This window comes from Prionailurus viverrinus, chromosome A2 (assembly GCF_022837055.1).
Source record: "Prionailurus viverrinus isolate Anna chromosome A2, UM_Priviv_1.0, whole genome shotgun sequence".
In the NCBI taxonomy this organism is placed as follows: domain Eukaryota; kingdom Metazoa; phylum Chordata; class Mammalia; order Carnivora; family Felidae; genus Prionailurus; species Prionailurus viverrinus.
The window spans coordinates 169,356,182-169,383,861 of record NC_062562.1 but is presented as its reverse complement, the minus strand read 5'-3'; the positions used below and the strand labels follow the sequence as shown (position 1 = coordinate 169,383,861).

The window sequence follows — 27,680 nt, the reverse complement described above, 5'->3', positions numbered from 1 at the left end:
TCGAAGCTTTGCAAGGCTGGATTTATTCCCCTTTTTTGGCTTTCAGTAGCCTCTGTTTAAGGTGAATCTGTGTGTCTTACAGACCTACCTGATGGTGTGTAAAGACGTTGTGATGGTCGGCCTTGGCGATTATAAGTTTCAGATACAACTTTTACAATGGAGTCTCGGAATCATGCAAACAGGTATACTTCATTCATTAAAGAACATGTTTAAAGCAATTAATAACCAAACCAGGCCCTCCCTTGGTCACTTTGCTGATCAGGACTCTTGCTTTCAGGTGACAGGTAGGCAATGCAAACTAGCAGATGCCAAACAAGGAATTTACAGACTGAGGCAGCTAGGAGGTTCACACGTGTCAGGGCGCCTGGGTGGCTCCGTTAGTTAAGTGTCCGACTCTTTATCTCAGCCCAGGTCTTGATCTCAGGGCTGTGAGTTCAAGCCTCCCATTGGGTTCCACACGGGGTGTTGAAGCCTACTTAAAAAACAAACAAACAGAACAAAACAAAGGTGCTTCTGGTGTCAGACATGCCTGAGTCCACAGAGTTTTTCTCACGAGGGCCTTAGGATTCTCCTCCCTGTGGTTTGCCTAATTGTCAAGTGACTTTGCAGCGTGGTGGGCTTGTGCAGTGGCAGCCCCCAGCCTGTTTGCTTGCCACATGGGGGGTGTGAGTAGGGTTCTTTAATGCCCCCTCAGAACCACTGGGAAGTTGCTATTCCCCCAAAGACCTATAGTAACTAACACCGCGAGGTCTGTGCTTGCACACTAGGTACTAATTTAAATGTGTTTAGTGAGTGAGTGAGAGGTCGGCTTCCTTCCAGCTGGTCTGGGCGGAGCTGGACTGAGTGATTACCTGGAGGTCACAGCCCCATCACTTGATGGCATGAGGAGTGGTGCTATGATCCAGGCTTTCTCCCCTGCCTCTCGTCAATGCGTAAGAGTAGGTAAGGCGAGAGAAGGGCAGGAAGAAGCCTTCCTACAGACTGGCATGTTCTGAGAAACAGGGTTTTCCGCAGGCCCAGAACTGTGACCTGGCCCCCGTCTCGCTTTATCAAATTAATGCAACACAGTAAAGGAAGTGATTTGGAAGAGAAAAACAACTGATAAACTACAGTGTTAGGAATTTAAGAGTTGGCCTATGACATTTGTAAATCACATTTTGAAAGTTCTTGGGCCGTTCCTCTCAGACTTAGAGCTGGTGTTAATGTTGCCATTACATGAGAAAATAAGACATGTTCTCTAATCCAGGTGTTCAGGGGACCACGCTGTCTCCACGTGTAGTGAGCCTGGTTCTTAGTGGCTCAGTTAAATATGCTGTTACTGTTGTTGAAGGTATTGGCATTATAATTAAAGGGAGTAAGTTTTTAAATTTATTTGTTAAATTTTATATGTATTCAAATTTAGAATAATCTGATCAACCTGGTATTGGCTTACCAGTAACAATTTTAAGTTACCGTAATATACACGTGTTGTGTGAAAAACGTAGTGATCTCAGCTAAATTTTGTGGTTAAATAACTGCTTTTTTCTAATTTTCTTTCTAGTGAAGGGATTCTTTTATGTGTCATTACTTCTTGGCATTCTGAAAGAGGTAACTGGAAGTTCCTTGATACAGAAACCAGATTCAGATGAAGAAGCTATGACGCTGTTCGATACGGTCCAGAAAGTATTTCAGAAAATGTTGGAATGTATGGCACGGAGCTTCAGGAAGCAGCCGGAAGAAGGCCTACGGGTACTCCTGCCTTCCCGGGCTGGGCTGTTGGTCAATAGACGGCCAGTGTTTGCCAGGCAAACGGGTGCATGGGGATGTGTCGCCTCACACACGGGCTCAGTTAGCATTCGCGGGTGCGGTTGGGCTGTTGGGTGGGGTGCAACTTGGTGTGGGAGGTAAGTTACAGGGCGCTGGCCTTCCGGTGCTGCCCCTGACTTCCTTCAGAGCATGGCGCGGTCAGAGGAGATGCCGTGCCTTCTGTGCCTGGCGCAGGAGGTCCAAGAGCCCACCTCTGACTCTTAGTCTTGGAACAGGTTTTAATGAGCCCAGCTCAGCAGGCCAACAGCAAGAGAGAGAGTCCTCTGCCAGGCAGGACAGGAAGCCCAGAACTACTTGTAACGGGCTTGTGAATACTCCGTTGTTATTTCACAGAGTTTTCCAATTAAAATATACTTTTGAGAATGCTGGTTTTGATTATTCGTAGATGACGAGGACTTTCCTCAGATGAGATACTGATTTCCGTCATAGACTACCCTCTCATTACCTGTCAGTGTCCCCTCAGTGGGAGTGAGAGTCACAGAGCTGGAAGGGCCTGGGGGTCCCTTGCTGGTAAAAGCTTTTGTGAAGTAGGGTTCTTGAGTAGCCAGTTCATGTGGGAAATAGTGACCCATGTGCCATACTTGCTTTACTCCTAAAATCATACTGTCATTGGATGGGGCCAGTCTTTGTTTTCTTTCTTTTTTTTTTTTTTAATGTTTATTTTTAAGAGAGAGAGCGTGAATGGGGGAGGGGCAGAGAGAGAGGGAGACACAGAATCCGAAGCAAGCTCCAGGCTCCGAGTAGTCAGCACCGAGCCTGACATGGGGCTCGAATTCACGAACTGTAAGATCATGACCTGAGCCGAAGTCAGATAATGGAGCCACCCAGGTGACCCCAGTCTTAGTTTTCTAAGTAGTGGTTTAAAAATGCAAATTAGCTATTCTTTTTTTTTTTTTTTTTTTTTTTTAAGATTTTACTTTTTTAAGTAATCTCTGCACCCACTGTGGGGCTTGAACTCACGTCCCCAAGATCAAGAGTCCATACTTCACTGACCTGGCCACCCAGGTACCCCCCAGCTATTCTTTTAATTTTTTAATTTTATATATATATATATTATATATATATTATGTATATATATATAATATATATATATATTTATATATATTTATATATAAATTATATAAATATATAAAATACATATATATACACACAAACACACATATATATTTAATGTTTATTTATTTTTGAGAGATAGCACAAGTAGAGGAGGGGCAGAGAGAGAGTGAGAGGGAGAGGGAGACAGAGAATCTGAAGCAGGCTTCATGCTCAAAGCTGTCAGTTCAGAGCCCAACGCAGGGCTCGAACTCACCAACTGTGGGATCATGACCTGAGCCAAAGTCAGATGCTTCTGTTTTTGATGAGTTGGTTCAAGTGCTGTGATCTGTTTGTGTAGTTTAGTTTGTGCCAGAATCTTTTATTTTCTCACCAAATCTTTTACCATTGACTGTGCTCCTTCTACCAGAACACGTGGCCTCATGGTCTTCTTTCACTGTTGATGCTGTATCTTTACCTTTTCTTTATTTATGCTGTTGGTCCTTCTCTTCTTGGGGTTTTTGCATTGCTTTTGTTGCTATTTCCAGTGGGCTTCACTGCTGTCTGTCCTTGTCTAGCTGTGGTGCCTGAGAGATCGGAGTCAGTAATGGGAAAGGAAGGAGTGGATGCTGATAACGGGCAAACAAGATTTGGGACGCCTGGACCCCTAGGGAGGACAATAGGAATGTTTGTCCTGTAAAGTGTCTTTTTTTAACCCCTGAAAAATGACTAACTGGTGTGTTTTCTTGTAGCTTCTTTACTCAGTTCAGACCCCTCTTCATGAATTTCTAATGACCGTTCAGTCTTGGCATGCGGACACGCCCGTGCACCGGGGCGTACTTTCCACTGTGATCGCTGCATCTGTGGTGGAGATAAGTCACCGACTACGCAAGGTGAAGTCTGTTGATCCTGAAACTCTTGTGTCTGCTTTTGACTGTACAACATTCTATTTTCTACTGGCAGCACATTTTCATGTTTTTCCAAGTATTTTTTAAGAACTCAGAGTTGAGGGGCGCCTGGGTGGCGCAGTCGGTTAAGTGTCCGACTTCAGCCAGGTCACGATCTCGCGGTCCGGGAGTTCGAGCCCCGCGTCGGGCTCTGGGCTGATGGCTCAGAGCCTGGAGCCTGTTTCCAATTCTGTGTCTCCCTCTCTCTCTGCCCCTCCCCCGTTCATGCTCTGTCTCTCTCTGTCCCAAAAATAAATAAACGTTGAAAAAAAAAATTTAAAAAAAAAAAAAACAAACAAAAAAAAAACTCAGAGTTGAGTAGGTAGCCTGCTTCTCCAGCCCCCTCCCCTCAGTTGCCTAGCAGGCTTATGACTAGAGTCATGTGACTTTTGGGATGTTGTCATCTTTGACTAAAACCAAGCTAGTCCTTCCACTGTGAACTTTCTTTTTTTTTTTTTTTTTTTTTTTCCTGCATTTTAGAGATCTACGTGAGTTGATATATTTCTTGAGATTCTTCTCTCCTCAGGGCACCTGGGTGGCTCGGTTGATTAACCATCCAACTCTTGTTCTCAGCTCAGGTCTTGATCTCAGGGTTGTGAGTTCAAGCCCTGACTGGCCTCTCTGCTGGGCGTGAAGGCTACTTACAAAAAAAGAAAAAGAAAATCTCTCCTGACAAGGCAGAAGCAGCGGTGATCAGTGGTGAGCAGGAGGCAGGACAGTTTGGGGTAGTTTGCATCTGACTGCATTGCTGTAGCATAAACCATACTTTTCTTTTTCATTTCTAAGCACAGGAAATTTGAATTTCCGATATCATTTTAAACAGATAATGTATTCATTTCTACTCTGTAAGTGACTGGCTGTGTTCCTAACAGTTGCAGATTTTTTATAGTTAGCTTTCTTGGGTAAAGATTGGCCTAACCAGGATGATAACTCCAGTCAGAACTGTTTCCCCAGAAAGACCCTCAAGGCATGGCGGGAGGGTGTGGAACAGTGCCATAGAAGATAGAAAGGTGATGATAGATTTTCTCTGTATGAAAAGATGGGATCTGGCAGTCAATGTTGTTGACTTATATAAATGTACATATATATAATTTATTTGAATTCTGTACTGTGAGGTCATGAGTATGAAAAAAGCTAAGTTCCTATAACAATAGATTTTAAGACCCTCCTTAAAGCTTTAAGGAAGGTCATTTTGGTTTAGGAAAGTGATAGCTAGATTATACATAGAATTAAGAGCTAGGATTTATTTACTCCATCGAGCTTTATAGCTGACAAGTATAGATCAATCGATTAATGGCCTATGGCCAAACCTGGCTCACCATCTGGTTTTGTAAATGAAGTTATATTGGAGCATAGCCACACCCACTGTTTACAGATTTTCTGTGGCTACTTCATCTGTAACTGCAGAGTTGAGTAGTTGTGACAGAGGTGGTTTGCCCACAGAGCTGATGTATTTCACTACTTTACAGGAGGTGTTCGCTGACCTCTCTTGTATCCTTACTGACTTGTCTGCATGTTCCATCAGTGAGAGGTTAGCGCTGCTGTGGATTTGTCTCTTCCCGTTAGTTTGCATGTATTTGGGAGCTTTGTTAGGTGTGCACATGGGACGACTATGTTGTTTTGATACACTGACTGTCTTTAGTTGTGAGACATCTTGTCATCTCTGGTGATACTTCTCATTAGTCTGCTCTGGCATTTTTCATGTTTGCATAGCATATCTTTTTTTTTTTTTTTTTTTTTTTTTTTTACCCTTTTGCTTTTGACCTGTTTTTCCTGTGTTTAAAGTGTTTCCTATAATCACTACATGGGTAGACCTGGTTTTTTGTTTTGTTTTGTTTTGTTTTGTTTTGTTTTTGGTCTAGTTTACAATCTCTGCCTTTGACTTGGGGTGCTTAGCCCATTTGATTTTAATGACATAATGATATATGTATAGATATATTTTTTAAGTTTATTTATTTTGAGAGATTAAGAGCAGGAGCAGGGGAGGGACAGAGAGAGAGGGAGAGACAGAATCCCAAGCAGGCTCCCTCAGTGTCAGCACAGAGCCTGATGTGGGGCTTGATCTCATGAACCATGAGATCATGACCTGAGCTGAAATCAGGAGTTGGACACTTAACCGATTGAGCCACCCAGGTGCCCAATATATTTGGGTTTAATTTGACCGTTTTGATGTTTGTTTTCTATTAGTTCCCCTACTTCTTTTCCTGCCATTTCTTGATGAAATGGCAGTGTTTGCACTGTTCCATTTTATCTTCTCTGTTGACTTTATTTATTTTTTAACGTTTATTTATTTTTGAGACAGAGAGAGAGCATGAACGGGGGAGGGTCAGAGAGAGAGGGAGACACAGAATCTGAAACAGGCTCCAGGCTCTGAGCGGTCAGCACAGAGCCTGACGCGGGGCTCGAACTCACGGACCGCGAGATCATGACCTGAGACAAAGTCGGACGCTCAACTGACTGAGCCACCCAGGCGCCCCTCTTCTCTGTTGACTTTATATTGTCCTTTGTGTAACTGTTCTAGTGGTTTCTCTGGAGATTTTAATATGCATATTTAACTCATGAGTCTCCCTGCAGAAATTACAGTGTGCCTGTACATTTTAAGTCTTGTAACAATGTTCTTCCGATTAGCATTCTCCTGTTCCGTGCTCGTGTTATATATTTTACTGCTACATATGCTAAAAATCTCAAGATTTTTATTATAACCAGTCAATAATCATTTGTCTGTATCACAAATGCATTTACATTTAAGATGTACATCATTTTAATGAGAAACAGCTATTTCATACATAAAGATGATTGACTTTAATATCCAAATTAGTATTATGAATCCTCCAGTGGGTGTATGGAAAGGCTGATTGAGGAGAGCTGTGTAGTCACACCTGATAGCTAAGAAGTAGGTGAGAGCCAGTGGTGGGTGTATGAAGGTGAGATTTGAAATAAAAGCATAACCTCCCTCCACCCCGACTCCTCTCCAGAGCAGGGTTCTGGATTTAGTCTTTCCGGGGAGCCATTTGCATGTGCAGTTTATTCACCACTAATGGATGACTTTAAACTTGTAAGGTTGGTGATAAAGGGCATAAATCCAGGCAGAGTCCCCTTCGTGCATCCAGACCAACGTTACTCCACTGTGGGTGGCTCTCTTCCTCCAGAGGACACTGGCCACGCCCGGGATCTGCTGGGTGGAGGCCTGGGACGCTGCTCAAAGCCCTGCAGTGCCAAGGACGTCCCACAGCAAGGAATTAGCCAGTCCGAGATGTCAGTTGTGCTGGGACTGAGAAATCCGGATTCTAGATGGGTAGGAATAGCAAGTTAGACTCGCATAAAAACACATTATTTACAGAACATGATACCACATTAAAGGCTGTTTGACAAAAGTTTTGTCCATTGATGTATGTATCTTTTTACTTCTGTCTGATGAATAATATGCACCTGAATACAAAATAGATTAATCATAATTACTGTAGACATTTCAACAGTTAATAAAAATTATTCTTTTGGGTTTCTGGATGAAAACCCATAGCAGTGTAAAACAAGTAACTAGCCCTGTCTCCATTTCAATTTAGAAATTACTGATCTGTCTGAACTTCTTTCTAGGTTTCTGATGTAGAAGAGCTCACCCCGCCCGAGGGTCTTTCAGACCTTCCGCCATTTTCAAGGTGTTTAATAGGAATAATAATGAAGTCTCCGATTGTGATCAGGTAACCATGCTCTCTTTATTGCCCTGATCTCCTCACTTGGACTGTGAGCTCTCAGTAACTTCTGTCTATTCTTTGAGCTCTCAGAATTTCTCAAAGATGCATTTTTCCATGAGAAAAGTGTTTCATATAGTGTTCTCTAATCAGCAATTAAAACCAGTTGCATTATTTTAAAAAGTTGCATTATACAAACAAATTCTGATTTTCTATAACATCCATCCATCCAAATAGTCCCTGGTTATGCTTTTCATAACTAAAATTCAGCTAGAGGGAAACATTTAAAATGTTAATGTGTAGCAAATACTTGTTCCTAAGTACACTCAGAACGCTTGACTAGGTTCAGCACTAGTGTGGTTCTTGGGTACGTGCTGTCCCTGTGTCACTTGGCTGCAGTTCCGGGTTTGTTGTGGCCCAGGCAGGACTCATGCATGGAGTATGGAAGGAGTGGAGTGGTTTTGCACTTGCCTAATACCTGAGGGACTATAATAGCAGATACATTCAAAATGAAAACTTTAAAAAAAGCGTCATATTTAGCAGCCATAAATTATCTTTCAGTGACATTGAATCTTTTTTGTGTGCATTGTGGGTATACAGAGTAGCTTTTTTTCAATTACCAAAATGTCCATTCTCTTTCTGGCAACATGATGTGATGTTAATATCTTACCTGTGTGACTCGGCACATTTACAGTGAACGTATTAGAAGGTTTAATCCACGTTACCTGAAAGCTAGAATTCGTGGTGGTTGATGAATCTTGGCTGTGTTAGTCCTCCTATAAAGTTTTAGGATATATGCTATAGAATAATTCCAGATATTTATTAATTTTTTGCAGGTCATTTTTAGATGAATTAAAGGCGTGTGTTACTTCTGATGATATTGAAGGCATTGTGTGTCTCACAGCTGTTATGCATATTATTTTGGTTATTAACAAAGGTTGGTTACATGTTCTCTCATACTGTCTGGGATATTGCTGGGTGTAATCTCATACAGAACTGTTATGGAATGTTTGGGAATTCGGTTCCATGTTTGTGGCATCCCCTTTCAGTCAGACCCTCCCAGCTCTTGTAGCCTGCTCTCCCATGCTCTGCACAAACAGTGTCTGCTGGGTTGCCTCTGCTCAGCTAACCCTGTACTAGCCTGGAAACCAGCTGGCTCACGCTTCCTAATGCAGTCCTGTTCACCTGTCACCTCTCCCCACTGGACCCATTACATGTCCCTCTTTGTGCCTCAGAATTGAATTCCTGTTGGTTTGTCACGTGTTACCTATGTTTAAAGTTCTGAATTTATTTTTGCTAATGAGGGTATGTTCTGGTGTTAATACTTAATGAATGTATCTTCTGTTCTGCTTAAGCCTTGCACTTGCCTTTTCTGAATATCCCAGCCAGTTGAAATAGTACCGGAAAAATAATTGGAGATACTTATAAAATGCTCATCTCAGTATAAAATGCAGTAATCTCCCTGCAGATTACCGTTAAGTTTCTGAATTTTTTTGCTCAGCTTTACTAATGTTGAAATGATTTTCGAAGACATAACGTGTTACAGGTAGAGAGTGCTTCTAGGGAGACAGGCACTCTCCATAAACCTGAATGCATGGCGTGCCTACAGAATCATGATAACACTTTGTGACTAGCGTTACCCAGGCTGGGCATCAGAAAAGACTTCTAAGGGACTGTCACCCAAGTTGAGGCCTGGAGAATGAGGGGAAATTCTCCATGTGAGGGGGTGAGGACAGGGGCTGGGGTGCTGCTGAGCACCTAGTACTTAACAGGTGCTTCAATATTTGCCACACTGATGATGACTCTGAAATGTGGCAGTTGTCATCTCTGATGGAGGTACAGGTGATGGCATAGACAGAGCTCATGCAATTGTCCACTAGAACTGTCCGTAAGGGCTGATGAAGTGCTTTCAAAAATGTCCACTTCATCTTTTCACATCCCTGTGAGGGGATGATTCCTGTTCCACAGGTCAGTGGGTAGATTAACTCGAAGGGTGGGGAGGGTCATTCTTCTTGAACTTGTGCCCATATCGATAGCAGAGTATGCTTGCTTTTGTGTGCCAGTGTTAAAATCGTTGCTCTGTCTTTACTATAACTTCCTCTTAGGTAAACAGAGAAGTTCAAGAGTGAAGGATGTTGCAGCCACTGTTCACAGAAAACTGAAGACATTTATGGAGATCACCCTGGATGAGGACAGCACGGAGAGGTAAAGCACTAGATGTGCTCCAGGCACGTTTGCTGAGAGCTGTGGGTTCCCTGCCCGTCCGTTTGAGATCACATTTTTCATTCCTGCTGGTTACAGCCAGGCCGTGAGGAAGCAGGCTTGCTTGGGAAACCCCTTGGACATATGTTTAATTTACTCCCTGATTTTGTCTTCAAAAATAAAAACAAAATTGTCATCTTGTAAATTCTACTCCAGAAGAGTAAAGGCATACAGACGTATTTCATATGTATATACAAACCAGACAAGATTATTTTTGGTGGTTTGCTATGTTTTGAAACTGTAGGCATTTCTCAGATATAATTGCTCAGTCCCCAAGCGTCCACAATGAGGATGGGAAAGGTCCCTCCATAACTTTGAAGAAATACTTGTCATTTCTTCATTCTTGGGGGGCTTGTTGGTGCCACAGGGACTGGTCTGAGGAAGGTGTTCATTGGGCTCCTGCGGCCGAGTGCCTTTGTTGTTACGTACCGTTTTTGACATGCTCTGCAACTTGCTGTAAACTCTTGTTATTAGTTTAGTTGTTTGATTCTCCGGCCAACCACAAAAACTGTTTTTCTTGCTGTTTTCTGAACTTCATAAGGTTAAATGTTAATAGAGCTCTGAACTTGGTAATAGTTTCACGCATGCCTGGGAAAGTACTTTTCTTAGTCACTTTCTCCTTTGCAAAAAGGCCTTGAAAACTCTAAATCGCTAAATTATGAACAAAGACAGTTTTATTTTTTTCTTCCTATCTGTATACCTTTGTACCCTTTCTTTCCTTCCCTTACGACATTAGCTAGGACTTCAGTGCTTTTCAGCTGAAAAGCAGTCGTGAGAAGGGGCGTCCTTGCCTTGTTCCTGATCTTAGTGGGAAAGCTTCTATTTTCTCACCATTAAGTACGTTAACTGCAGATATTTTGTGGGTGTTCTTTACCAAGTTGAGGACGTTCCCTTCCTAGTTGACTGAGAGTTTTTATTCTGCATTGGTGTTTGATTTTGTCAAACACTTTTTCTGCATCTACTGATAGGATCATATGCTATCATATTCTTCTTTAGTCTGTTGATAATGATGGATTACACTAAGCAATTTTTTTTAGTTTTTTTTTTTTTTTTTTTTTTTTTTTGAGAGAGAGAGAGAGGGAGACAGAGGATCTGAAGCGGACCCTTTACTGACAGGCTGACAGCAGTGAGCCTGATATGGGGCTCGAACCCGCAAACTGTGAGATCGTGACCTGAGCCGAAGTTAGACGCTTAACTGGCTGAGTCACCCAGGCTCTCCTATACTAAGTCATTTTTGAATGTTGAACCAGCCTTGCATACTTGGAATAAATCCCAGTTGGCCGTGGAGAAGTTTTTATACGCTGTTGTTATTAATTGTACGTAGTCGATTGATGGTGCTGTTGAGTTCAACCATGTTCTTAATGATTTTCTGCCTGCTGGATCTGTCCATTTCTGATAAGAGGGGTTGTGCTTTATATCTTTTTGTGATCCTGATACTAGGTGCACATGAATTTAGAACTCCTACATCTTCGTAATAAATCGACCCTTTTATTTTTATGAGGGGTCTCTCTTTATCTCTGGTAATGCTTTCCCCATAAAGTCCATTTTGTCTGCTATTAAGACAACTGTACCAGCCTCCTTTGGTGTTTCCTGAGTGTTTGTGGCATTCCAGTCAGAAGGCAGAACCACACTGTGACCAGGACAGGGAGGTCTCCATGTCAGAAATCCTTCTCAGGGTGTTGGTTGAAGAGTTACTGGCTGGTGGGAGTTAAAGCGAACTCCAAAGCATAGAGGAAAGGCAGATGTGAGGAGCACCTTTGCCCCAGTGCTGCGACTGCTCCCCAGATGGAGTAGTCCTGAGGCCGTCTGGCAGAACTCACTGGAAATCCAAGCTCTGGGGGCAGGGGATCTGCTGGAACCAAAGCTGGAGCCCTCCCCCAGTCCCGTGACTAAGGCTAGTCGTGCTGCTCTGGTCAGGGGGATGCTGGCTGGGCGGCTGCTCTGTGGGGCCTGGTGGGGGCAGTGGGCTGAGGTGCCACTTGTGCCGTTGGGGTCTCCTGGAGGAGGCTTGGCTCTCTGCAGTGGTCAGAACCGGGAAGAGAAAGCCCCCATGGACCAGGCATACTGGCACCAGGCCTTGACAGGGTATGGAGCAGGGCACTGGAGTAGATGGGGATTTGCAAGACCTTGGTTGTGAGCAAGGGGAATGCGTTCAATTATGTGCTTCATCCTAAAAACTATTGAATATTTACCATGTGTTTTAATAAGGTCGAGTTTGCAACTGTATATTTGAAGGAGAAACCCAACAGACTCTAGGTTTCATGAGCTTGTTTTATTTCTAGACACTTACGGGGAAGAGGGAATTGATCTTCGATTTGGAGGAAATGAGGAGTGTTTGTATATTTCAGAAAACATGTGGCAGCATAAATATTTTTACCAGGCGCATCAGAATTACAAACTGTAAATGTGATAAGGTATTTTCATAGGATGTGGTAACAATCTCAAGTCCAAGCATTTTACAAGATTTTTTTGCTTTTAGAAATAACATTTGCAAGGATAGGGTTTTTTTTTTTTAATGTTTACTTATTTTGAGAGAGAGACAGAGCGTGAGCAGGGGAGGGGCAAAGAGAGAGGGAGAGAGAGAATCCCAAGCAGGCTCTGTGCTGTCAGTGCAGAGTCCAATGTGGGGCTTGATCCCACAACCATGAGATCATGGCTTGAGCTGAAATCAGGAGCTGGATGCTCAATTGACAGAGCCACCCAGGCGCCCCTAGAAATTTCTGTAATTTCTAATTGCACAGGGTTTTAAGGTGAGTATTTGTATCGTGTTATATTGAGAGGGAAAAAAAAGCCTTAGAAATTCAAACTTCACACTGTGGAAAGTGAAGGATATTCAGAGCTGATAACTTATGGCAGAGTTCTTCCTGTTAAGGAGGAAACATCCTAAAAAATAGGTATGGACTATGAAACTTGGGCCTCTTAAATATGCAAGAAACACACTGTAGAAAAGCCAGTATCTAAAAAAAAAAAAAAAAAAAAAAAAATTCAATCTAGGGGCACCTGGGTGGCTCAGTCAGTTGGGCATCTGACTTCAGCTCAGGTCATGATCTTACTGTGCGTGGGTTCGAGTCCTGAATCGGGCTCTGTGCTGACAGTGCAGAGCCTGGAGCCTGCTTTGGATTCTGTGTTTCCCTTTCTCTCTGCCCTTCCCCTGCTCATTCTCTCTCTCTCTCTCTCTCTCTCTCTCTCTCCCTCCCTCTCCCTCTCCCTCTCCCTCTCCCTCTCAAAAATAAATAAAACATTCCAAAAAAAAAATAAGTAAATGAAATCAGTCTAATGGAAAATAGACAAGATTTAAGACTAAATTTGAAAATATTACTGATTTGATGTTGGGGTAGATACATTAAGACAAGTCAGTATCTTTAAGACTCTGGTGGAAACCATTGGTCCAGTTAATAATTTAATCAATGGGGCATTAATTCAGAAGTGAACATTTTCTTAGTGATTATACTACTTTTCTCTCTAACAGTGCTAGTATTTCATTACCTGGTCTGTTGGGTACTAAATAAAAAATGCTTCTCATTGCACTGCACCTGCCTCCCCCAGAGAAGCATCCTGTAAATTGGACTTAGTCTCTCAGGAGGAACGGTGTACATTTGCCAGCATGCTGGTGCCTTTAAATGCTGAGTATGTTATTTTTATTACTTTCGTGAATAGTCTGAAAATAGCAATAAATATGCAATTAGAAATTTTAGAAGTATAAATATTTCCTAGGATTCAGGCTATATCATGAATTTTCCCACTGAGTAAATGAATTGTAATCGTATTATAAGCAAGTTATTTGCCATATTAATTATGCCCATATGTAGGCAACTTTGATAGTGTTATATGCAGTCCCCAACATGAAATATTGTTATTAGACCTTGAAGGAAAGGAGTACTCCCTGAAAAAAATCACATCTTTTTTGTTATCAAGTATTGATGAGTAATATTATTTTATTCTCCTGCATGAAATTTTAATAGTCTTTTTAAAATGATTTTGGGACTGGATGCTTTTTATAGCTCATTTAAAAGCATGCTTTTATCATCATCAATACCCAGTGGACCTTGGTGTAGATCATTTAAAACTATACGTAAATAAAGACAGGCCTTGTTTGTCTTATTAATTGTTTTTCTCAGAAAATTGATTTTGTCTGTTCCTCCCATGGCTGTGGTCACATTGGACGTTCTTCAGCATGTGAACACAGCCTGCCGTAGTTGGTGGGGCCTGATAGTGGACAGGGTTGTGAAGACTCGGCTTCTGACATATGTTTAAAGACTATGGGACTCAGGTGGGCGAGCACATCACTTGGTTCATATGTTGTGTCACACCTGAGAACCCTGGCCCAGGGAGGTAATTTGACTAAGGCTTGCCACCATTCCTTCCAGCTTGCTGCTGTGGTGGTGGCCTCCACAGGCCTGTGCCTCTCAACTGTTCACCGTCTCAGATCTATCTGCGGTGGCTGTGGGGCTCAGACACGAGGGTAGTGAGCAGTGAGAAGCAATCAGAGCAGCCATTACTCAGGTAACAGTGGTGGGCCAGCCGGCCAGTTAATAACAAGAGTCTTCAAAGAAAAACTCAGTTATACCCCAGAAGGAAGATGGAGAGTTAAAACCCCTAAATTTAAAATGTCCCTGACGTGGAGAGACGTCACTGTTGAGACTGAGATTCAGATAGTCTAAAAGATCTGGGTGGCTCAGTCAGTTGAGCGTCCGACTTCAGCTCAGGTCGTGATCTCACGGTTCATGAGTTTGAGCCCCACATCAGGCCCTGTGCTGACAGCTCAGAGCCCATTTCAACACTCTGTCCCCCCTCTCTGCCCCTCCCCTGCTTGCGTTCTCCCAAATACAAATACATATTAAAAGATCATGTTGGAGGAATATCTCAGAACACAGACTAGATACTGAAGAAGATGAGTCATGGGTAAAGACAGATGAGAAATAAACCCAAGAAAAGCAGTAATTCAGCAAACAATAGAAGATTTCCCAGTGGAAGAAATGTGTAATTTTAAAAATTCTTTTTTTGTTTGTTTCACTGAATTCTGTGTGGAATAACACCTAAGTAAGTCTGAATAAAATTACTGAATTCCAGGGTAAAGAGAAAAACCTCAGAATTTCTCTAGATTTGTGCTGCCCCTGCACCGGCCACTTTGTTACATGTGGAAATTGACAACATGAGATGTGGCAACTCTGAGCTGTGGCTCCGAAATGAAATATAAAGTAGGCCCTGGGTTCAGAAGATGGTGTGAAAAAAAAACATTGTAAAATATATCAGTGTGTGTGGCTTCAGAGTCAACGTGGGGCTTGAACCCACAACCCTGGGATCAAGAGTCGGATGCTTTGCTAACTGGGCCAGCCGGGCGCCCCCCTCCTTTGGGTATCTTGAGTTAAATAAAATATACTAAGATGAACTTTACCTTACTCTTTTGAGCTCTTTTAATGAGGCAACTAGAAAATTTAGTTATGTGCCTGTTTGTACTGATACTGGACAGGGCTGTTCTAGACCACGTGGTTGGTTAGTCTCCATGGAGAGTGGGACCCAGGCAGACGGTAGCTGAACGATGAATCTGCTGAAATGTCACTGAGGCTAATGGTTGGTACTTGTGTCTGGGGCCCGCATACCCTCCGAGGGTAGTGCTTGGGACCCTCCAGGTTAGCGGGTGGCAAAGGAGGAAGGGAGCATACCTGTGTGAGGTCTGCCCGGTAAGGGCTCCCGTGTGAAGTGGATCCTTGCAAGGCTTGGGGCAGTGTCTTGAGTGGGGTCAGCCCAAACCTGGCTCTGTTGGGTGGGGAGGAGTATATAAGGGAGGGCCTGAGGAAGTGAGGTGGGTCTAAGAGTGATTGGGTCTACGTGTCATTGTAAGAGCAAGTCTTGGGGTAAATCGTTTTCATTTATCTTGTGCTTTTGTGGAAGGAAACAAAGCCCATGATTGTGAAAGGCACTTGACATGTTTATGGGTCTGCTGTGGATCCGAGTAGTGGTTTAGATCCTCACAAATGAGAGTACTTCTGAGTACATGAGAGTTCACCTATAGAAAACTTGGCCTGGTGAGCACATTTTATTGGGCTCGGAACTGCTGCTGGCTGTGGGAGCAGTGATGACGGCTCTAAGTGCTGATTCCTCGTGATGGGGATTCGTGCTCCATTTTACATCAGAAGCAAGTAGCGGAAGTTACTGATTTATTTCACTCTCTCTGAGCATACATTCAGTTGCAAACCATTTCTAGTTTTATTTTGTAAAAGTGTATGTTTGGGTATTTTGGTCGTTGATTTGTTATTAGTTACCTTTCTTTGTGTTTCAGGTTTCTCTATGAATCGTCATCGAGGACTTTGGGAGCACTTCTGAATTCATAACCCACCTAACATCTTTGGTGGGGTGAGAACAGAGGAAAAGGACTTCGTGAAAATGAACTGAATGTGTATTTTCCTAGTGTTTCTAATGTTGATAATCTGTGTCATAGGAGTGGGACTTACTTGGGGAGTTAGAAGTAGGAAATTCAAAGGTTCTTAGGTTTTTGCCTGGTGCCTGCATGAATAATATATTTAACGTAAAGGACTCTAGGTATTAGTGGTGTGGAAACCCGTGGCGCAAAGGGGGAAAAACACTTTTCTAGCAAACTTGGTTGTTTTAAAAATGACTTTTGTATGTATAATATTGCTTGAGACTATGACTAATAAAAGCAATGACAACATCTGTTTGTGCACTTTATTTAAAAATCTTAGTATGTGTCTTCCCCTTTAGAGACAAGGGTTGAATTGTGCCAAGAGTAGAAGGTGCTAAGAAGAGGGTGCCAGGTTCAGGGGGAGGAGCCAGGGGGGTCCTGTAGAAGCCTCCTCTCCTCGTCTTGATGCTGCTTTGCTGGACGTCAAGACAGGCCGCCGGCTCTAAATATGAGTGACAGAGAACCGAGTCCTTCAGCCTGAAGGTGAATCACTGGTATCTTTTCTTTCTGAGAGCTGACATGGTGTCAGCAGAGGGCCAGGTCTGTGTCCATCTCCCTGTCAGCCACGATTTCTGCATTGTGACAAATGCAACGGGAGACCGTCTTCATTTGCTTACTTGTGTCCTCTGCCCCAGCTAAGAGGTAAAGAGCAAGTTCACTGCCTCTGTCTCTTGAAGAAGATCCAGAAACAGACTGTTAACCACAGTTAAGAGCGGTCAGGGTAAGGGTTTTTTGAGGGATAATTGAGAAAGGGGAGTGAGGGGTGCTTATTTTAGCTAATTTTGAACATAAGACTTTCTACACATCTTTGCCAACTAAGACATATTCTGTATTGGTGAATGTAATTTTTTTTTCTTTTTTGCCCTTGCCTGTGTTTGTTTTAGTATTAAGAAATGAGCCGAGGGGCGCCTGGCTGGCTCAGTTGGTGGAGCACGTGACTCTTGATCTCAGAGTTGAGTTTGGGCCCCACACTGGGGGAGATTACTTAAAAATCCTTTAAAAAAATGAATTGAAGAATGTTCTGTCTTTCTATATTCCTGGAAGAGTTTGTGTAAGATTAGAAATAATTCCTTGGGTTTGTTGTTAACACTCAACTCAATCTGCCTGAGCTCAGTGTTTTCTTTGTGGGAAGAGGTCAATTAGTTTTTTAAATTTATACCTGAGTTTTCAGAATAGTCAGGTTTTTCTCTTCTATCTCGTGTCAGTCTTGATGGGAAAAATAATCCAATTTGTGAAAAAACATAATTCAGTTTTTATTGGGCCAAAATAGTTCATAAAATCCTCCCCTGGGCATACACCCTGGGAAAGTTCCTGTGCACAAGCACGAGGACCCTCGGAGCTCCAGTGTCTGCAGCAGCCGGGTGGAAATAGCGCCGACTCCCTCCTGGGGGTGGGGCAGCCGTTGCTCCTGCTCCACGGGGATGGCAGGACACGGCGGACGGCACCTCAGGGAGCGTGATGTTGAGGAAAAGAGCAAGTCATAGAAAAACAGTGTGATTTCCTTCTGGAAAGTTTAAAAACATGTAAAACTGAATACTCTATTGCCTATGTTCACACAACATCTCAATATACTGTTATTAATATGTATGGATAATATATCAATAAGCAAGGGAAGATAACAAAATTCAGAACACAGTGTGGGAGGGAAAGTTGGGAGGGTGTGTGAGATTCTTCAGAGGTTACAGTAGAAACAAACTGGAAGCAGGTATTTGCGTGCTCATTTTACTGTTCATAACCTTATACATGTTACATTCTTTTGTATTCAATATTTAATGAAAATTTAATCAGCTGTGAGGAAGAGAGAGCATACGCATCTTTGGCAAAGGATGTGTTTTCAACTTGGGAGCACTCAGACACGGATCTCTCCAGCTGTGAACACTCCACTAGGCCAGCTCCCAGGTGCGTGGAAGAAGTGATGGCCCCACAGAGTGAAGATGCCAGAACCACTGTGCAAACCGTGGAAGGAGGCTCAGAGAGGTGCATGTGCTGGTGCGGGCTCTACACAGGGCCACAAAACCCACTGCAGGGCTACGTTCCATGGGAGGACATTGCTCACCGAAGCCAGATGTCTACCCTGGGGACAGGCTGATGGTGAGATAGGCCGTTATGGAACTAAGCTCTTTGACAGCCATGAGATTACAGGGCCCTGACCAAGACAACCAGCTGGCGGGAAGTGAACGTCAGACGGGTGGAGGCAATAATTGAAAAGAAGACAAGGCCAGAGGTCTTGTCCCAGCCCAGGAGAGTCAGAGAGGGCTCTGGAATGCAGCGTCCCACAGTAGATGGGCAGTAAGGAGTCTGGTCAGTCTCTACCATCCAAGGAAGTCAAGTGGCCCCAGTGAGAATTCTCATTCTTTTTTTTTTTTTTTTTTTTCTTTAACGTTTATTTATTTTTGGGATAGAGAGAGAGCATGAACGGGGGAGGGGCAGAGAGAGAGGGAGACACAGAATCGGAAACAGGCTCCAGGCTCTGAGCCATCAGCCCAGAGCCCGACGCGGGGCTCGAACTCACGGACCGCGAGATCGTGACCTGGCTGAAGTCGGACGCCCAACCGACTGCGCCACCCAGGCGCCCCAAGAATTCTCATTCTTTTGTCCGGGTTCCAGACCTGAGCTGTGAGTTACCAAGAGGCCAGGTACCCCAAAAGAAGGAAGTGTATGTAATTCTGTCCCCAAAGGGGCCTATGACCAGAGATCCTGGGGCTCTGGGAAAAGGTGATCCCCGAACATTGTAAAGACCCTGGGTGTGAGCTGACACGGGTGTGGGACGGCCCTGGGTTCCAGGTAATAAATGGAGATTGGCCCGCTGGCCTATGAGGACATGGTTGTGCAGAAGGCCACATGGAGGCCTCAGAAACAGCCCCGCCCTCCTGAGCCAGCAAGTGAAGCATGACATCACATCCAACAGGAGTGATGGAAACAGGTGCCACAGGGAAGAGCTGAGGAAAATAGGTGGGTGGAGCCATCTCCTTGCCTTCAGCTCATGGCTTGGCTCCCACAAAGCCAAATAGAGCCTGGAGGACGAGGTGGATGCTGCCACCCCAGGTGTTAGCAGCCGTGACATCTCTGCTCATGCAGGCCAACCTGGCCCCGGATTGGAGTGGATGGTTTCTGAATGGGCAAACATCTTTTCCATCCTTGGAAAAGAATATTAGGACATTTGGCATTCATATGAAATGAACAAAAATATATATAGTTTTTCCCCAAAGTCCATTTAATCTTCTCATCTTCTGTCACAGTTCCGAAGAAATCCTGCTATCTGGACACCCTGCTAGAGGCCACCAGCTAGGGCATCATGCTGAATCAGGTCGTGTGAGCAAGAAGTGGCTGGGCATGGGGGTTTTAAAGTGTGCTGCGGGTTGAGAGGTAAGCCTGGCTGGTCACTGTTGTTCATACACATTGGTCTGGATTCTTCATGGCCAGTGAATGGCCTGAGCTAGTGTCCTGGGTGGTCAGCCTGGTCAGTAGTATAGGCAAAACACGCAGGAAGGTTCCACAGCACAAATCTAACAAAAGCGCCCTCCAGGGATGAGGCACCAAACAGCGGAGACATGGTGTGACCAAGTTGGTCATGGTTGGTGCCACCGCATCATTAGCTACACAGTGCTAGCTGGGTGGCATGAAACCCGCCACAGGGCAAGGGTGGGGGTTCCACGTGGGCCCAACACTAAGGGCTCCCACTTCCTGAGGCCTGTCTAGTGCCGCCACCACCCAGCGGGCCCCTGCCCACCTTAGAAACAAGGCCCTTGTTACGGGACTGTCTCTAGCAGACTAGTCAGCCCTTTGCTAACTGCAGAGCTGTGAAGAAGGGTGACTCTTTAAAAACTGTCCTAGCACAAAACATTTAAACTATAAATTGTTTCTAAGGTGAGAACTATTTCTCGAGGTAACCCTCAGAATTGAATAATAAGAAAACGAGGAGGAAGGCTGTACCACCTTGTTTGGTTTGAAAATATTCCATGTAAAATGCAGTGCCCCTTTGGGACCACTGATGGCTAACTGGTGGTTTGTTCTTTGCATGAGAACTGAGAACTGGGGGCAGGGCACACGGCATTGGCTTTGGACAACGGGTCACGCTCAGTGTCAGTCTAGTGAAGGCCTCTCATTCCCTGTGCTCCTGGAGCAGAGAGCGGCCGTGCATGGCGGGCTAGGGTTCAGCCTGCCTGGTCCCACGTGGAGCATGTCCTGTACACGTGTCCAGGAGCACATGCTTCCTGAGGTCTCTGTGGCTGCCTCTCACAGGCCCAGGTTCTCATGGATGTTCTGGCATCTTTTTTTTTTTTTTTTTTTTTTTTTTTAATTTATTTTTGGGACAGAGAGAGACAGAGCATGAACGGGGGAGGGGCAGAGAGAGAGGGAGACACAGAATCGGAAACAGGCTCCAGGCTCTGAGCCATCAGCCCAGAGCCCGACGCGGGGCTCGAACTCACGGACCGCGAGATCGTGACCTGGCTGAAGTCGGACGCCCAACCGACTGCGCCACCCAGGCGCCCCTGTTCTGGCATCTTTTATAGCTAACTTGTGACTGAACCACGCTTCTTTCTAAAATAAAGGATATTTCTGAAGGATTAATTTCAGCAGAGGTGTCTTAATTCTGCTGCTAATGTGTTGTAATAGGTGGCTTTTCTGTCATGTTGCAGCCTTCTTTTGGTATTTTTTCTAGGAAGGGAAATTTCCTGATTTACATTTCTCTAGATTCCTGGCACCAGCATCTGACAGGGAGTCCTGTGTCCCTTGGGGACGTCTCTTCAGCCTCTGTCACTCATGGCACATAAAGCTCCTTCCACTGGTGACACAGCAAATGTAACAAATGTATTTGAGAAGCACATGCAGAACGGTTTCAAAAGGGTTCTGAATCTCCCGCCTCCCAGACAGACGGACAGACAGACAGACGGGCGTGGCAAGGACAGGCGTACGAAAGAAAACATGAGTCGGGCTTCCAATTCTTGCCTGTAAATCAACTCTCACGATAGAACGGACTCAACGCCACGGCCTCTCCAGGTTCAGCTGAGGCAGTGTTTACCCCAGCTCCACGGGCGTCCGGTGAGTATCACACCTCACGGCGCGTGCTGGCCCTGTCTGCACAGCAGCCCACGCTGATCACCCCAAGTGGACGTAACACTAAGTGGTAGCTCTTGCTCTCCTTGTGGAAGAAAATGAGTTTTATGGATGATAGTTTCCACTCAAATGCACATTCTCCCATCTTGCCAAAAGCCCATGTTGATAAGTCTCTAGGGTAGATCATTTTACGAGATTTTTCTGAGATAAACATGGCATGTGGGATGCATGCTCACTGAGGGACCCTGTGGTAGTCTGGGTAATGGCCCCCCAAAATATTTGTTATAGGTGCACCTGGCTGGCTCAGTTGGTGGAGCATGCACTCTTGATCTTGGGGCCATGAGTTTGAGCCCCACGATGAGTCTAGAGATTACTTAAATAAATATATATGTCTATATATCTGTATATCACTTAAATGTATTTGTTATAATCCCTGGAATCTGTCAATATTACCTTATATGGAAAAACAGATTTTGCAGATGTGATGAAGTTTAGGATCTTGAGTTGGGGGATGTTACCCTGCTTTATCCGGTGGACCCTGGTGCCATCACAAGCGTCCTTATCAGGGAGCCGGGGGCTGATTGGTCACATGCACAGAAGGCAGATTCGACCACAGAGGTGGAGACTGGAGAGATGTGGCTGGGAGCCTTGAACTGCAGGCAGCTGCCAGAAGCTGGAGAAGGCACGCACGAATCCTCCCACTGAGGCTTCAGAGAGAGTGTGACCCCACAAAGCCTTTGTTTATGCCAGTGAGGCCGTGGACTGCTGGCCTCCAGAACTGAGAGAATGAGTTTGTGTTGTGTGAAACCCCAGAGTTTGTGGTCATTCCCGTTGCAGCAGCCACAGCAAGCATACTGACCCCATCTTCCACCAAAACTCATGCAAGTGTAGGAAACTCAGATGTTGGGCAACTTCCCTCGAAAAGCTCACACTTCCATTCTGGAGCACCTGCCCACAAGTGCTTTTCCGTTCAGTACACATGGGATACAGCAGAGCCTCCTGGCCAACAACATAACACGACACAACACAACACAACACAACACAACACAACAAAACACAACCATTCCCAGCAGGGAGAGCCTCCTGGAGTGAGTTTCTGATCCTCCTGTAGGGCTGCCTGGGTGTAGTCCGTGATCTGCAGTCCCAATGGTACTCATGTCATTAAATAGCACAGCTGTGTTCAGCAGTGGGTGACAGGAAGGGACCGGGAAATGAGCTGAAATGCATAAAATGTACACCACAGAGACGGGAAAGGAACATGAGGGGAAATGGCCTGGGGCCGGTGCTGGTTGGTGGCTGGAGCTCTGTGTCTCCCCCTTCTTGCCTCCCATTCCACATCCCCCTGGACATTTGGTGGGGGTCTTCTGCTGAGGTAACCCAAGTGTTCATTTCTTAGGGTCTGTAGCAAGCCAAGATAATTTTCTCAAGAAGAAAATGCCGCAGAGTGCCTGCTCATGCTTCAAAATCCAGGAGCTCACCCTGTGTTAACACTTTTCTACAGGAGAGTACAGGCCCCATCTGTATGGAAACTTTGGCCCTGCTTTATGACAAATGGCAAAGCAGCTTGCCCTGTAGTTGGAAAAGCTTTTGATTTGGGGCCTCACAAAATTGGCAGCTTGCAGGTCTATCCAGGAAATGGAAGAATGCACACCTCCCAATCCTGAGAGTTCCCGAAGACCACTCTTCTTTTTTTTTTCTTTATTTTTTTATGTTTGTTTATTTTGAGAGAGACTGTACACAGGGCAGGGCAGAGCTGGTGGGTGGGGGGAGAGAATCCCAAGCAGGCTCGCGTTGTTAGTGCAGAGGCCGAGGTGGGGTTCCGTCTCCCCAACCGTGAGATCATGACCTGAGCCGAAGTCAGTAGTCAGACACTCAACCGACTGAGCCAACCAGGCGCCCGGGACTACTCTTCCTTCTTGGCAGTGGTGCTGCGCTAGGTCCCACATGTCCCCAGAACTTCCGTGCCACACGCAGGGCCCTCCCAATTCAGGGTCATGCTTGCCCCCTTCCTTGGTTGGTCCTGTAGTGAGCTCTGGCTGTAGCAGGACTCGGGAGTGACAGCTGCCGAGTTCAATCCCAGGCCTGGTATCTTCTTACATTTTTGCCATGGTCGTGACTTCTCCAAGACGCTTCTGCCTTCTTATGCAGGCCATGCTGCGGTAAAGGCCATGTGATGGAAGTCAGTACCCAGCGTTGTTCAAATCTTTGACAGGAGTACAGATCTCTGAAGTTCCAGAGAAATTCCTATTTTTAAAAAAACTGAATAACTTGGGGCACCTGGGTAGCTCAGTCGGTTAAGCATCCGACTCTTGGTTTCAGCTCAGGTCATGATTTCAAGGTTTGTGAGATTGAGCCCCGAATCGGGCTGTGTGCTGACAGTGCGGAGCCTGCTTGGGATTCTCTCTCTTGCTCTCTGCCCCTCCCCGGCTTGTGTGTGTGCTCAAAAATAAACATTTAAAAACAAAACTTAATATCTTACATGTAATAAAACTCACTGATCTTAAGTATATAGTTTGATGAGTTTTAAAAAGTATATTTAACCAAATAGCCCATAATACCCCAGTCAAGATTAGAACATTTCCATCACCCTAGAAAGTTCTCTCCTGCCCTCACTCTTGCAGGAAGTAGCCGACTGTTCAGATTTCCATCACCAGGGGGGTGTGTTGCTGGTTTATAAACTTCATGAAATGAAATCACACAGGTACTCTTCTGTGTCTGGCTTCTTCCATTTTTTGTTTGTTTGTTTTTTTTAGCATTTATTTATTGTTGAGAGACAGAGTATGAGCAGGGAAGGGGCAGAGAGAGGGAGATACAGAATCCAAAGCAGGCTCCAGGCTCTGAGCTGTCAGCACAGAGCCTGATGTGGGGCTTGAACCCACGAACTGCGAGATCGTGACCTGAGGGGAAGTCAGATGCTTAACTGACTGAGCCACCCAGGTGCCCTTGTAGTTCATTCCTTATTGTTGAGTGGTATTCAGTTTTATTAATATACCAGCTTGCTCATCCAGAGTATTGGTTTGAATTTAATATCTTTGTAGGGACGGGGAGCTTAAAGACTTTCTCGTTTCTTCCATACTTCATTCCATGGTCAGGGACTAATCTATACCTCACATTACTGAGGCTGACATCCTAGGGTACACTCAGACACCAGGGGAAAGGCATGAGGTATGTTTGGGGGCCCATGGTGACAGACCATAGTGACATTCTGGCTTGCAAAGGGTGAGCATTAGCCCACAGTCACTGCTCTGCTGTCCCTGAGAAGTGTTAGCATCTGCCTTTCTCAGGCCTGTGTCTGGAGAATGGCTACAGTTCTCTGGGAGAAGGAAGGAAAGTTGCAAGAACACATGCTGGTGATGTCTGCATCCTTTCTGAAGCCCCAGGCTCTGTGTATCTGGTGATTCATTAGGATTGGGAGAGAGGCCTTGATGTCATTGTGAAGTTCCAAGGTCTAGCAAACTTGACCCAGAGTCAAACTTTGCTAGACCCAGAGTTATTTTGCTTAAATAAGCCAAGTATTTTAGAAGCTGCCTGTCTAGTTTGGTCCTAGAATTATCAGGATCAGTTAGTAACCACAAGGGCTGTGAGGGACTTTGAGGTTTTCTCAGACCTTCTCTGTGGCTAAATAAGGCTGATCCACACTTGTGTTCTCTTGAGAAGGAATTCCTTTTTTTTGTTTTTTAAGTTTATTTATTTATTTTGAGAGAGTGAGGGAGGGGCAGAGAGAGAGGGAGAAACAGAGAATCCCAAGCAGGCTCCACACTGTCAATGCAGAGCCTGACACAGGACTTGAACCCACGAACCCTGAGATCATGACCTGAGCTGACACCAAGAGTCGGATGCTTAACTGACTGAGCCATCCAGGTGCCCTGAGAAGGAATTCTTAAATGTCCTGCAGAAATGGGCCAGCTGCTGACATCCTCCCTTTTGCTTTCTCTGGTCAAGTGCTGAATTTCTCAAGTTTGTGTGGTTTCTCCTGGTCTCAAAGTCTGGCTGGCTTTTCTGGGGTGCCTGGGTGGCTTAGTCGGTTAAGCATCTGACTTCGACTCAGGTCATGATCTCACAGTTCGTGGGTTTGGGCCCTGCGTGGGGCTCTGTGCTGACAGCTTGGAGCCTGGAGCCTGCTTCAGATTCTGTGTCTCCTCTCTTTCTGCCCCATCCTGCTCCCGCTTGCTCTCTCAAAAATAAATAAACATTAAAAAAGAAAAAAACAACCCCAAAAAGTCTGGCTGGCTTTTCTGCACAGGCTCACCAACCATCTGCAGAAGCTTGCTTCTGTGGGGGCACGCACAAGGAGCTGGTCATGGGGTTGGGAGGTGTGTGGGTGATGAATGGGGCAATAGGGGTACCTGTGGGTCATCTGGGGGAATCAACAGGCAAGGTGACCCCAATGGCTCATTGGCAGGCCTTCAGGTACCCCTACCTCCTACACAGCTGGGGAAGCCGGATGCTCACTCACATGCTTTCACTGCCCGCCTCTACCCCACAGGAGAAGGGAGGGATCAAGAAGGACTCTTGACCCTGTGCTGTGCTGCCTTGGGGGTGGGGTGACATGAAACGGTCTTCCCCTTTACAATGCACCCAGTCTTGAATTATCATCATCATCATCATCATCATCAGTAGTAGTAGTATGTGCTCCAACAAAATCCTCCATTAGACTCCATTAGACTCCTGGACTTCCGCAGAGGCTGTCTTTTCTGTGGGCGATTTTCAAAATCTGTTTTCTTTTGAGGTAAGACACTAGAAAACTCTGTTGCTGTATTGATGATGTCCTACCCCTCCCCCCGTTTTTTTTGAAGGTTTTTAATTTTAATTCCAGTACAGTTAACATACAGTGTTATATTAGTTTTGAGTGTACAGTATAGTGATTCAACAGTTCTATATATTACACAGTGCTCATCAGTAAAAATGCGCTCCTTAATATCCATCACCTGTTTCCCCACCCACCTCTAGTAACCATCAGTGTGTTCTCTGTAGTTAAGAGTTTGTTTCTTGGTTTGTCTCTTTATTTTTTTTCCTTTGCTCATTTGTTTTGTTTAATTCCACATTTGAGTGAAATCGGATGGTATTGGTCATTCTCTAACTGACATTTCACTTAGCATTACACTCTCTAGTTCCATCCATGTTGTTGCAAATGGCAAGATAATTTTTAATGGCTGAGTAATATTCCATTGTATATATACCACTTCTTTATCCATTCATTAGTTGATGGACACTTGGGCTGCTTCCATAATTTGGCTACTGTAAATAACGCTGCAATAAACAAGGGTGTATGTATCCCTTTGAAGGGGTGTTTTTGTGTTCTTTGGGTAACTACCCAGTAATGAAATTACTGGATGGTAGGTAGTTCTATTTTTAATTTTTTGAGTAACCTCCATACTGTTCCACAGTGGTTGCACCAGTTTGCATTTCCACCAACAGTGCATGAAGATTCATTTTTCTCCACATCCTTGTCAACACGTGTTATTTCTTGTGTGTTTTATTTTGGCCATTCTGACAGGTGTGAGGTGATATCTCATTGTGGTTTTGACTTGCATTTCCCTGATGGTGAGTGATGTTGAGCATGTTTCCATGTGTCTGTTGGCCATCTGGATGTCTTCTTTGGAAAAATGTCTGTTCCTGTCTATCTTCTGTCCATTTTTAAATTGGGTTATTTGTTTTTTGGGTGTTGAGTTGTATCAGTTCTTTTTACATTTTGGATAGTAGCCATTTATTAGATATGTCATTTGCAAATATCTTCTCCCATTCTATAGATTGTCTTTTAGTTTTTTGATTGTTTCCTTTGCTGTGCAGAAGCTTTTCTATTTTGATGTAGTCCCAATAGTTTATTTTTGCTTTTATTTCCCTTGTCTCAGGAGACATATTAGAAAAGTGTTGCTACAGCCAATGTCAGAAATTACTGTCTGTGCTCTCTTCAAGGATTTTTATGGTTTCAGGTCCCACATTTAGGTCTTTAATCCATTTTGAGTTTATTTTTGTATATGGTGAAAGAAAGTAGTCCAGTTTCACTCTTTTGCATGTAGCTCTCCGGTTTTCCCAATAGTATTTGTTGAAGAGACTGCCTTTTTCCCATTGGATGTTTTTTCCTGCTTTGTTGAAGATTAATTGACCTGATAATTGTGCGCTTATTTCTGGGTTTTCTATTCTGATCCATTCATCTATGTGCCTATTTTAGTGTGAGTACCATACTGTTTTGATCAATACAGCTTTGTGATATAACTTGAAGTCTGGGATTGTGATGCCTCCAGCTTTGCTTTTCTTTTTCAACGTTGCTCTGGCTATTCGGGGTCTTATGTGGTTCCATATCTTAGGATTGCTCTAGTTTTGTGGAAAACGCTGTTGGTAAATGTGTAGATTGCTTTGGGTAGTATAGACATTTTAACAATATTTGTTCTTCCAGCCTGTGAACATGGAATGTCTTTCCGTTTCTTTGGGTTGTCTTCAATTTCTTTCATCAGTGTTTTAAAG

At 44.4% G+C, this 27,680-nt stretch overlaps 1 protein-coding gene across 10 annotated transcripts in view; it reads left to right on the top strand.

The window, feature by feature from the left end:
• Nucleotides 1–16,406, top strand: part of NCAPG2 (non-SMC condensin II complex subunit G2) — a 64,950-nt gene extending 48,544 nt beyond the window's left edge. For 9 of the 10 annotated variants that reach the window (XM_047844053.1, XM_047844030.1, XM_047844087.1 and 6 more), the window contains 7 exons: nucleotides 83–182; nucleotides 1,541–1,728; nucleotides 3,591–3,731; nucleotides 7,380–7,483; nucleotides 8,311–8,411; nucleotides 9,580–9,679; nucleotides 16,017–16,406. In XM_047844053.1, coding sequence (XP_047700009.1) covers nucleotides 83–182; nucleotides 1,541–1,728; nucleotides 3,591–3,731; nucleotides 7,380–7,483; nucleotides 8,311–8,411; nucleotides 9,580–9,679; nucleotides 16,017–16,068 — 786 coding nt within the window. In that variant the 3' untranslated portion in view covers nucleotides 16,069–16,406. Of the gene's footprint in view, nucleotides 1–82; nucleotides 183–1,540; nucleotides 1,729–3,590; nucleotides 3,732–7,379; nucleotides 7,484–8,310; nucleotides 8,412–9,579; nucleotides 9,680–16,016 lie in introns of those variants that run through there. The other variant, XM_047844094.1, reaches the window with a different exon arrangement.
• The last annotated feature ends 11,274 nt before the right edge of the window (nucleotides 16,407–27,680 follow it).